The sequence below is a fragment of the Schistocerca americana genome, chromosome 10 (assembly GCF_021461395.2).
Source record: "Schistocerca americana isolate TAMUIC-IGC-003095 chromosome 10, iqSchAmer2.1, whole genome shotgun sequence".
Classification (NCBI taxonomy): domain Eukaryota; kingdom Metazoa; phylum Arthropoda; class Insecta; order Orthoptera; family Acrididae; genus Schistocerca; species Schistocerca americana.
Genome location: NC_060128.1, coordinates 65316691 through 65329209, shown reverse-complemented (window position 1 = coordinate 65329209; position 12519 = coordinate 65316691). Strand labels below are relative to the sequence as shown.

Genomic DNA, 12519 nt, shown 5'->3' with positions numbered 1-12519 from the left:
GGTCGTTTTCGAATGTACTTCTCACTAGCTGGTACCTGGGATCGGAAGTCTTTGTTAATACGTCCTTTTCAATATTATGATAACATTTCTGTACAAACGTTCATGTCATAACACATATTTCTAGAGGAGACAAATACCAAATTTGATATATTTAGCTCTAAAAATGTTGTAATATAACGAACCATTCACATAAAAACTTTCATCCCCTATTTCACCCCCTTGGGATTGAATTTCCAAAAACACCGGAACATGCCCCTCCGCATCTGGTGATCGCTCTCACTTGAGGATGACACGGCAGTCGGTCGGTACCTTTGGGCCTTCCGAGGCCTGTACGGGCATGGAGGGGAGGAATTTGGAAAAATCACTTCTTAAGCGATACCTGCAGTATAATTTTAAACACCCCCTCCAAATTTCAAGTTTTTGTCGTGTCCGTGAATTTACCGCTCGCGGCTAGACTGGCTGCTCCCTCACAGCCCCCGCTGTTGTGTTGCAGCTGGTGTGGGGAGACACGTACCTGGTGGGCTGCGGCTACAGTTTCTTCTACGACCGGAGCCGCGGATACACCAAGCTCTACGTCTGCAACTACGGCCCTGGGTAAGTCTCTCTATTATTAGGGAATTTTGCATTTATGTAACACTAACATCTGCTAATTTATCACAAATTTTAATCGCTACCAGCTTTCTTAGAAACGATCGTCTGACAACATAAAACTGGTGTTGTAACTGTTCTGATCGTCATTCCGTGGTAGTCTATCCTGTGCAACCGCAAAGCTATTGCGCCCTACATATACCTGAACCACCTTATTGTATTCCAGCCTTCGTCTCCTGCAATTCCCCTCCCCCCCCCCCCTCCCTCCCCTCTCTCTCTCTCTCTCTCTCTCTCTCTCTCTCTCTCTCTCTCTCTCTCTCTCTCTCTCTCTCTCTCTCTCACACACACACACACACACACACACACACACACACACTTCCTTCCTTTACAAAACTGGCATTCCCTTCTTCTAGTCACGTTGCGCCATAAATTTCCTTTTTTCCCCAATTCGGTTCTTTCCCTAATTGTTATTCATTTGATCTACTCATCTACTCTGCAGATTTCTTCTGTAGTACAATGTCCCAAACGCTTCTGCTCTCTTGTGCTTATCGACCATGTTTCACTTCCGTTCAGGGCGACACTCCAGGCAAACATCATCAGAAAAAACTTTCTGATTTTATACACGACTAGCGACCCGCATCAGCTTTATACGGATAGCACCAAGTATACACAGTCAGCCTAAAAACACTTGGTCTTAAGTGTTTGGGATGTAAACTGTTGTAATGGAGTTTAAATGCAATATGTATTTTGATAAATATTCGTATTTTGTAATGCAAATCACTCACCTACGTTGAAGTTTTTCACGTGTATCTTACATGCTATTCACTAATTTCTCTTAACAGATAAACATACAATATGGTGGCTTTTATTTAGCTTTTTTTAGAGGAACAATTCCTTCACATCAATTTTCGTACAACTTAAACGATTTAAGCAGAGCACGCCGAAAAACTTCTCATGAGGCACGACCAAATGACAATCATTATCGTAGCTCAGCCAATTTGTATGAAATCTTTGTAAATTATACACACAAATCTTCCACGTGAATCGACCTAACATATTAGTAAAAACCTTATGAAAATAGCTACAGAAGTACCTGAGGTTATCGTTCACATACAGACACAAAAGCGTGGCGGGGTACTTTAATTTATAATACGTACACACATTAGCAAATTTCTATTTTTTAGTAATGCTTTTCTTCCCACACCCAGTCTTCATTTTACATTCACTCTGTTTCGGCCAACACCGCTCACTTTCCTGCCCAAATATCTAAACTCGCCTACTCCTTTTTGCGTCTCATCTCCTAATATATTCCGCCAGTATCTCCCCATGTAATTCGACTGCACTACATTTCCCATGTTTCACTTCAGTAAATGATCATCTTGTACCACCGTTCCAAGACGTTATCCTTTCCGTTCAACTCCCGTCCTTGCTCCTTTGTCGTTTCTGAGAGGATTGCTATGTCACTGGCAAGCATCAAATGTTTTATTTTTTCTTCCTGAACTTCAAATTCCGTCTCCAAATTTATTCTTACTCTCCTTCACAGCTTGCTCACTGTGCACACTAGATAACATCGAGGATAGATGACTCACTACGTTCTCGTCTACTGCTTCACTTTCATGTCCTTTGCCTTTTAATAACCGCAGTCTTGCTTCTGTATTTTACTACTGCAGCTTATCCCCAAAATTCTTAAAGGAGCCTGCTTCGGTTTTCGCGCTTGCTGTACCGTCAACAACAAACACAAAAGTTTAAAAGGAAATGTTTTGTATTTACAATTCTTGGTGCTTCCGTGAACCTGATGCTTTACAGGCTGCTACATGAACTGAAGAGACTGGTGCAAGTACGTGCTAACGCATAAGAGCGTGTTTTGAGTTTTTTCAATGGTGAAATTGAAAGACAAGAACGTAAATACAACGGCACAAAACAAAGACGAGAGCCGCTTCTCGAAAAAACCTGTTACTAGCAAGAGGTTCATTGGACACATTCGTTCCTTTTAATGTGTGTCAGGGCGCTGATGACCTCGATGTTGAGCGCCCATAAGCCCCAACACACCACAGAGGTTCATTGGAAAAAACAATACGCAAAGTGATAAAATTAACTCCTTCTAACTATTTAAGAAACAGTCGTAGGTCGCAAAATGTTCTTTATTAACTTATGAACGATGCGTTCTGCCCGGACAGGGCATCAGCTGGTTATCTGAAATACGACGGCTGTCCAGTAAGTAAATTCCTATCGGTCGCGAAATGGTAAACACAGTGAAGTCCAGAAACGTTTTATTTGCAACAGTTAGGTACACCTTCCACCTTCTTCTCTACATTGTTGCCGCTCCAACTTCGAGTTTTGTCGTAGTGTTGTACCAACTTTCCAATATCCTCGTCATAGAAAGCAGCCGCCGGTGCTTTCGGCCAGTTATCTGCACTGGTCTGCAGCTCGGTGCCTGTGGAAAAATTTTGTCTTCATAGCCAGCGCTTCTTGTGAGCAGAGATGAGACTCAGGGAGAGCCAATTACGGACTGTATTGTGGGTGATCAAACACTTCCCAGTGCTGCAGGAGCGTCTTCATTGCCCCTGCAGTGTGCGGCCGAGAACTGGCATGAAGAAGGAACTGCTCGACAGTTGTGTTATGTGGGCTGCATGCCACAGGCGCAGTCTCTAACCAGGCCCTCATACTTGGCGGGAGGCGCTATTCCCTACGCATCTTTACGTGCTCACTGTTCACTCAAAACTGAAAAGAGCGACGCGACACGATCGACGGGCATACTAGAGACACTGCCCAGCACGTCTCTGCAAAGCTTTACCGGATTTTACCAGTGGTTTCCACTACGCGACCGATCGGAACTTACTTCCTGGACAACCCTCGTATATGGGGACAATGCCATTACAATAAATCCGGTGTGGTGCTTCCCTGTACTACTATAAAAGCAAATTGAGCTTAAAAAGCAGTAAACACGAACAACAGTCATGCAATGCGTGGCCGCTCTATCGGTCACAGAAAATTGCAGCTCTAGCAAGTTAAATAACGGTCAATGGTGCGTACATGTGCCAAGCTACAATGGTGTCCGACAATGTCTTCTGGGTGCTCTTCTCTTCTTGTCGGATACTATGTAACTTCATTCAATATGATATTTTGAGGTAACCCATGAACCAAACAATTTTTTTTCTCATTTTTCCAAAACTTAATTGTCTGTGTGACTTAACAATTCTTGCAGATGCTTCATTAAATAACTGGATATGCTAACTACCGTTTCTCATCACATTCAATCATTTACGAAATTTGTCGTAGGTCTGTGTGCGTGTATGGGGGGGGGGGGGGGGGGGGTGTTTGTTTTCAGACATGTTACTGTTGAGGTGAGCTGCGTTCAGCGTTGTATTATGTTGTGTATGTTGTTGCTGTTGCAGAGGTAACGTTGTTGGAGCAGCCCCTTACGAGAAGGGCAGCCCATCCTGTTCGTCCCAGGGCATATCCCCGTCCAAGCGCTACCCTGGACTCTGTGGTAAGTTTCTCTCTTTCAAGTGCTCCTATCACATGTGGAAGGAACTAGCATTTGTGTGTGTTTTCTCCTCCCTATTAGTTTTCTTCACATTTCGTCCTTCTACCTCCCCTTCCTCTCTCTCTCTCTCTCTCTCTCTCTCTCTCTCTCTCTCTCTATATATATATATATATATATATATATATATATATATATATATATATATATATATATATATCACTCTCTCTTTCTGTGGTTATCTACTTTTTATCTACCTATCTATCAATCCATACATCCCTGCACCGCTTTCTTCCACTTCTTTCTAAATCTGCTCGACGAAAGATGCCATTTGTCTCGTAAGAACCTTCCTAAACACTTCAGTGACAGTCTTTCGGGGTACAAAACAGGGAAGATTCAGGTTTAACGTCACTTCCAGGTCTTCACAAAGGCAGCGTAAGATCATTGAGGCAACAGCAAGCAAGTCAACTGCCCGTGTCGTTAAAAAACAATCAAGTATTAAACGATCTAGAGAAACAGCAGAAAACGTATATCTGGATGGCCAGACGGGGATCTCAGCTGTCTACTCCAGTGGGCTGAATAGCAAGTGTGAAACTACGAACATTATTCATTTTCCCATATACATTGTGCTTGAGCTCTGCTGGGGACACTCTTAGTGATGTATCTGAATGTTTACAGAGGAATGGTAGCCCATTCTTCGTCAAGAGCCGGAACAGCAAAGGATACTGGTGGTGGACGCTGAGGTCTGGAGAGAAATCAACATTCTACTTCACCCCGTATGTGTTCCATTGGGCTCAGGTTGAGCTCCGGTCAGGCTAATGCATTTCAGAAATGTTATTGTCCAAGAAACATTCCCTCAAAGATGCTGCTCTGTGACAGGATGCATTGTCATCCTGATATAAACAAGCGTCGTCTCCGAACATTCCCCCCACTGTATGTAGAACACAATTCTGTAAAATGTGTTATGTAGAGGTCGAACGAGTGTTTTGTAAGCCACCTGCGTGGTTGATGGACTACATTTTCTAACGACTCTCCCAATAAATCTCAACCTGGTACCCGCCTTACCAACAATTAATTTTATATGATCATTCCACTTCAAATCGTTCCGCACGCATATTCCCAGATATTTTACAGAAGTAACTGCTACCAGTGTTTGTTCCGCTATCATATAATCATACAATAAAGGATCCTTCTTTCTATGTATTCGCAATACATCACATTTGTCTATGTTAGGGGTCAGTTGCCAATTCCTGCACCAAGTGCCTATCCGCTGCAGGTCTTCCTGCATTTCGCTACAATTTTCTAATGCTGCAACTTCTCTGTATACTGCAGCATCATCCGCGAAAAGCCGCATGGAACTTCCGACACTATCTACTAGGTCATTGATATATATTGTGAAAAGCAATGGTCCCATAACACTCCCTTGTAGCACGCCAGAGGTTACTTTAACGTCTGTAGACATCTCTCCATTGATAACAACGTGCTGTGTTCTGTTTGCTAAAAACTCTTCAATCCAGCCACACAGCTGGTCTGATTTTCCGTAGGGTCTTACTTTGTTTATCAGGCGACAGTGCGGAACTATATCGAACGCCTTCCGGAAGTCAAGGAAAATGGCATCTACCTGGGAGCCTGTATCTAATATTTTCTGGGTCTCATGAACAAATAAAGCGAGTTGGGTCTCACACGATCGCTGTTTCCGGAATCCATGTTGGTTCCTACATAGTAGATTCTGGGTTTCCAAAAACGACATGATACTCGAGCAAAAAACATGTTCTCAAATTCTACAACAGATCGACGTAAGAGATATAGGTCTATAGTTTTGCGCATCTGCTCGACGACCCTTCTTGAAGACTGGGACTACCTGTGCTCTTTTCCAATCATTTGGAACCCTCCGTTCCTCTAGAGACTTGCGTTACACGGCTGTTAGAAGGGGGGGGGGGGGGGGCAAGTTCTTTCGCGTACTCTGTGTAGAATCGAACTAGCATCCCGTCAGGTCCAGTGGACTTTCCTCTGTTGAGTGATTCCAGTTGCTTTCCTATTCCTTGGACACTTATTTCGATGTCAGCCATTTTTTCGTTTGTGCGAGGATTTAGAGAAGGATCTGCAGTGCGGTCTTCCTCTGTGAAACAGCTTTGGAAAAAAGTGTTTAGTATTTCAGCTTTACGCGTGTCACTCACTCCAACTGCACACGCGCCACACCATTACAGAGCTTCCACCAGCTTGAACAGTCCCCTGCTGACATGCAGAGTCCACGGATTCATGAGGTTGTCTCTGTACTCGTACGCGTCCATCCACTCGATTTAATTTGGTACGAGAGTCATCTCACCAGGCAATATGTTTCCAGTCATCAACATTCCAGTGTCGGTGTTGACGGGCCCAGACGAGGCGTAAAGCTCTGTCGTGCAGTCATCAAGTGTACACGAGAGGGCGTTCGACTCCGACAGCCCATATCGATGACGTCCTTGAATGGTTCTTACGCTCACACTTGTTCATGGCCGAGCATTGAAATGTGCAGCACTTTGCGAAAGGGTTACACATGTGTCACGTTGAACCATTCTCTTCAGTCGTTGTTGGTCCCGTTCTTGATGTTTTACCGCATTCCTGATATTTACAGTACACTCGTGAAAATCCCCAGTTCATCGGTACCTCGGAGATGCTATGTCCCATCGCTCGTGCGCAGACTATAACGCCACGTTCAGACTCACTTAAATCTTGATAACCTGCCATTGTAGCTGCAGTAACTGATCTAACAACTGCGTCAGACACTTGTTGTCTTATATAGGCATTGCCGACCGCAGCGGCGTATTCTGCCTGTTTACATATCTCTCTCTATTTCAATACGCATGCCTGACCCAGTTTCTTTGGAGCTTTAGTGTACGACAGCTACTAAAGCTGGACCTAAAACGCTGCCCTATGGCACTCATAGGCGTGTACACGTTCGAAGTTCCCAAGCGACCAAAGCGAGACACTGCGTCCGATAGGTAAGGCCAGGGCCAGGAGTGGGGCCGGGCAACGCTCATTGGTCGGCAGAGCACGCCTCGGCGACGCTTGGAAATTACTCGGGGCGGACTGCCGGGGAAATTAGCCCCCTCGCAATTTCCTCCGCCGTCAGCCTCTGGCAGGTGCGCTGAGTGGCCCAGCGGAGTAAGGAGCACCCGGAACAGGACAGCCATTCTCATCGCAGATGTGTCCGTCCCCGAAACAGATACGACATTTGTCTTCGCGAGGTACCGTGAAATAACAATTCGATGTACGTCAAAAAATTTCACTCCTTTTTACGGTAAGTGCCGTCTCGGTGAGAGGCCTACTGTTCAAATTGACGGTATCATGATCCTAGTGCTAAAAATAAAGTGCTAATACACGTCTGAGTCGCATTAATGTGAACATCAGCTTCGTTTGTCGTCAGCGTACACTACTGGCCATTAAAATTGCTTCACCACGAAGATGACGTGCTACAGACGCGAAATTTAACCGACAGGAAGAAGATGCTGTGCTATGAAAATGATTAGATTTTCAGAGCATTCACACAAGGTTGGCGCCGGTGGCGACACCTACAACGTGCTGACACGAGGAAAGTTTCCAACCGATTTCCCATACCCAAACAGCAGTTGATCGGCATTGCTCTGGTGAAACGTTGTTGTGATGCCTCGTGTAAGGAGGAGAAATGCGTACCGTCACGGTTTCGACTTTGATAAAGGTCGGATTGTAGCCTATCGCGATGCGGTTTATCGTACGGCGACATTGCTACTCGCGTTAGTCGAGATCCAATGACTGTTAGCAGAGTATGGAATCGGTGGGTTCAGGAGGGTAATACGGAACGCCGTGCTGGATCCCAACGGCCTCGTATCACTAGCAGTCGAGATGACAGGCATCTTATCCGCACGGCTGTAACGGATCGTGCAGCCACGTCTCGATCCCTGAGTCAACAGGTGGGGACGTTTGCAAGATAACAACCATCTGCACGAACAGTTCGACGACGTTTGCAGCAGCATGGACTATGAGTTACCCTTGATGCTGCATCACAGACAGGAGCGCCTGCGATGGTGTACTCGACGACGAACCTGGGTGCACGAATGGCAAAACGTCATTTTTTCAGATGAATCCAGGTTCTGTTTACAGCATCACGATGGTCGCATCCGTGTTTGGCGACATCGCGGTGAACGCACATTGGAAGCGTGTATTCGTCATCGCCATACTGGCATATCACCTGGCGTGATGGTATGGGGTGCCATTGGTTACACGTCTCGGTCACCTCTTGTTCGCATTGACGGCACTTTGAACAGTGGACGTAACATTTCAGATGTGTTACGACCCGTGGCTCTACCCTTCATTCGATCTCTGCGAAACCCTACATTTCAGCAGGATAATGCACAACCGCATGTTGCAGGTCCTGTACGGGCCTCTCTGGAAACAGAAAATGTTCGACTGCTGCCCTGTCTAGCACATTCTCCACATCTCTCACCAATTGAAAACGTCTCGTCAATGGTGGCCGAACAACTGGCTCGTCGCAATACGCCAGTCACTACTCTTAATGAACTGTGGTATCGTGTTGAAGCTGCATGAGCAGCTGTACCTGTACACGCCATCTAAGCTCTGTTTGACTCAATGCCCAGGCGTATCAAGGCCGTTACTACGGCCAGAGGTGGTTGTTCTGGGTACTGATTTCTCAGGATCTATGCACCCAAACTGCGTGAAAATGTAATCACATGTCAGTTCTAGTATAATATATTTGTCCAATGAATACCCGTTCATCATCTGCATTTCTTCTTGGTGTAGCAATTTTAATGGCCAGTATCGTATAATAACCACGTACAGGCAGCAGTTGGCAGAACTACCAGTGGAAGGTATATAGAGCGAGTCGGGGGGCGCGCAAAACAGTGCAGTCGTTGCCGTAACGTAAACACGGAGCGATTTATCCGTCGTACAAAAGCGGTACGAGGGTGCAAACATTTCTGGCATGGTTAAGTTTGTAAATAGTTGGTGTGCCGTCGTAGTTAAAGTATGCCGTGCTTGGAAAAGTGACACTATCCAAAACTGGAGCCAAAGCGACTGTGTTCCACCGCGGGCACAGACAAAAGGAGTGATTGACGGCTGCGGAGACGCGTAGGGGCGAACGGACGTCCAGCTGTTGAGCAACCGGCAGCCCAGATGAACCGAGGGCCTACCGCCAGTATCTGCTCAACGGATGTTCACCAAACGCTGCAGTAGGCGCCTGGTTCATGCAACCACGCCGACTCCCGTTCATCGCCGGTGAAGAGTGGAATTTGCACTCTAGTACAGCCAGTGGACGTCCACCGAGTGCCCACAGATGGCCTTTTCAGATGAATCGCGTTTTATGCTCCACTTGGCGTGAAACGTCTGAAAGCAAACTCACGAAAAATATCTTTTCTGACGTTCGTTATCCGACTGTTTATCCGTCCATCTGTTAGGACCTTTTTTTTTCGGGATCGGATAGAGGTATCAAGTTCAAAACCTATAGTCCCTTGGCGGTGTATTAAATGTAAGCTTCTAGGTCAGTGAAATGAAAAGATACGGCCATTTATATCACATATTTTGATGCTCGCAAACTCACTCATCAAAAATTTAAGGGTGTCTCCATTTCGTCTACAAGAATAAAATATGGCAAGCAGCAAGGTTTCCCGGGACAAGCAAAGAAAAAAATTGTCAATTGTAATTATATCACACGAAAAAGATATTTCTTTTGCCATTTATTACCCGATTTCAGAATTAAAATTAAAATAGACTCGAAAGTCTTGGAATTCCCGGGGCCAACATCTTCTCAGTATCAATATGAGGCAAAAATCGTCGATATTCTCGATTCGTGGGACGGATGAGCGGTCTGTATACAGAATTTAAGTTTGTACGGAATACTCGGAGTGCGAGACCTTCTCAAACTTGACCAGTTTTTTTAAACAACTTGTGTGACACCTGTAGTGCTTTATCCTGATGAAAACTTCCATAAGGTTTTCAGTCCAGCACACGTTTAACTTCTGCATAAGCTATGAAAACTTGTTAATGGCATCGATCTAGTACAGCCTTTTTGAGACGTCCACACATGACGTCCATTCTACTGGTAATTGACATAACTAGACAGCGTTGCCAACCTGGTCTCTCCGTGTCTGTTGCAGAGGTGCGCGGCTACTCGCAGCTGGGGTCGCAGTGCAGCTACACGACCTTCGGCGGCTTCTCCGCCTTCTGGGGATGAACACGCCGACGTCGACGGCGCACGCTCTCCGCTGGTCACCGGTTCGACACTCTACGGCCTAGCCAGCTGACACCGCCTGTCCACAGCAGAGCTGGAGTGGGCTGCGAGGAACTGGAGATTTTCCAGCAACTTCTCCATACGGAAGCGACGCTGAGTCACTATGGGGAGGAGAAATTCACCTCCCACGTCGCCCCACCGCAGTCTCTAAACGCTTTCCTCAAGGCACGCCGCCTCTGTTCTCAGAAGAAATTCTGCTCTTTGTTCGCAGTAAACGTTCTGCTTCTACTGCCTTTGTACAAAAGCGACATTGTGTGAAAAAAACAACCAGAATTGTGGATCAAATCGCGCTACATCACCAGGAGCACCTACCTCACGTCATCATTCCATTACTTCACGCCATTTGCTACGCAATTTCTTCCTCTGCTCCTACGTAAACATTAAGAACTACTATACCTAAACTCAGTCTTAAACCGCCATTATCATAGCCCTATCAATAAACATTATATTCTAAAATTGTCAGGCATAGTTTTCCTCGTACTTTTCTTTAGCAGATTACTCATCACTTCTATCATCTTTAGAGAAGTCTGTAGCTAGTACCAACACTTCTTGTTGCCAACCATCAGCTGAGGAAAACAACCACGACAGACGTATAATACAAATACTATTATCTCTCTTTGATAATAGGGTGCACGTCACGCCATTCACGGGTGCTCTCTATATCTCCAGTATACGGCAACTATGTTTGGACTTGTCATTTTCTTTTACAGTCATACAATTCGAATTACAGGAGACTCATTTCACACCAGTTATGCACAAAAAGACAATAAGCTGTCACGCCTTAGAATCAAAAAATAACCTGCATAATATTAGTTACTCGATCATGTCACCCCGTACCCCCTTTTAGCAGGTCTTTCATTTTGATCTTCTTAATGTTGTTTTCACCAGAACATTCAGAAACCTTTCCTTGTCGGCATTAAATAAACAGTGCCGATCAGGAGTCGAACTGTTACTCAAAACGTAACGTTGTGTGCTTCAAAAGTCTTCGCTATTGTTCACCTCCCATTGCATCTTCGGTCGAAAGCATATCATTTCAGAGTTTAAGAACTCTGGAAAGTACACGCCGTGTCTTATTTTTCCGTCCCATATTGGGATCTGATATTAAAGTATATATCTCTATGCTTCATGTGTCAATGCTACGAGTACATGAAATAAAATATTCTACTCTTGTAACCTGAAATATGTCACGCTTAGCGATATTCTAAATAAATACCAAAATATTTATGTACGTACTTACATAGTTACAAAACATATATGGTTTTGGTTGTGCGCTTATTTAAGGTCTTGTATTAACTGTGATCATTTGATAATTTTGTGAAACATAATAAATGATAATTAAAATATTAAAGTGTCCTCACTTTTCACTATTTTCCATTGTATAACTATCCTATTTAAGTCTGCAATTGACAATGCAGACATGGCGATCTGCCTAGTCATTATTGGCAATTAGCAACTTGTTTGGAGCCCCCATGAAGGTAAATCCACAAATATACGTATTTCGTGGCTATCAAACTCATCTTTAAATATTTCGTCTCATCGTGTGTTCGAATGATGCAACCAGATTTTTTTAGTTGTTGTTGTTGGTATGGCCCATTTTTAAAATAAATGATGAACATTACGGTAGGCAAAAACACACACATCTGTTAAAAATCAGAAGTAATTGAGCAGTCACAGTTTCCTCAATAATAAGTTATCATTTATCCACCTGCCTGAAGATTCAGTCACAGCTACAAGTCACAAGTAGCACTATCACATTCAACGCCGTAACCACAGGGCCTACATTTTTATGACCTAAAATACCAAGAAAACTATCACTTAAATTACATGAATCTATCAAGAAAACGACGTAAAACTGATATACAGCGCATGTAAAGTGAGTTATAAAATTAACTAGAGAACAGCGGTTTTGAAACTGTGCGTTGAAGCTCTCAGGAGCGTCGAGGTGTTCCCCTATGTGTGTCGCAGTGACTTCAAATAATTTATTTTGTTTTCTTTGTGAGTAAAAGAACAACACGTGCGCCGGCAGTCACATCTGGCAGTCGAATCGTACTACGTGACTCATTTCCTTTCATTCAATAAACATCAGTTTGAAGATTGGTTTTGTCGAATGTTTATCGTTTTCATTTATTGATTGTCTCCTGTGATTTGTGTTTGTTAGCATCTACAAATTTTTAAATGTAACTAC

General features: G+C 44.3%; 1 protein-coding gene across 1 annotated transcript in view; it reads left to right on the top strand.

The window, feature by feature from the left end:
• The window catches only part of LOC124552534 (venom allergen 3-like), a 50050-nt gene extending 38405 nt beyond the window's left edge, over window positions 1-11645 (top strand). Inside the window, exons 6-8 of the mRNA XM_047126850.1 lie at window positions 494-594; window positions 3984-4078; window positions 10201-11645. Coding sequence (XP_046982806.1) covers window positions 494-594; window positions 3984-4078; window positions 10201-10277 — 273 coding nt within the window. The 3' untranslated portion in view covers window positions 10278-11645. The remainder of the gene's footprint in view (window positions 1-493; window positions 595-3983; window positions 4079-10200) is intronic.
• The last annotated feature ends 874 nt before the right edge of the window (window positions 11646-12519 follow it).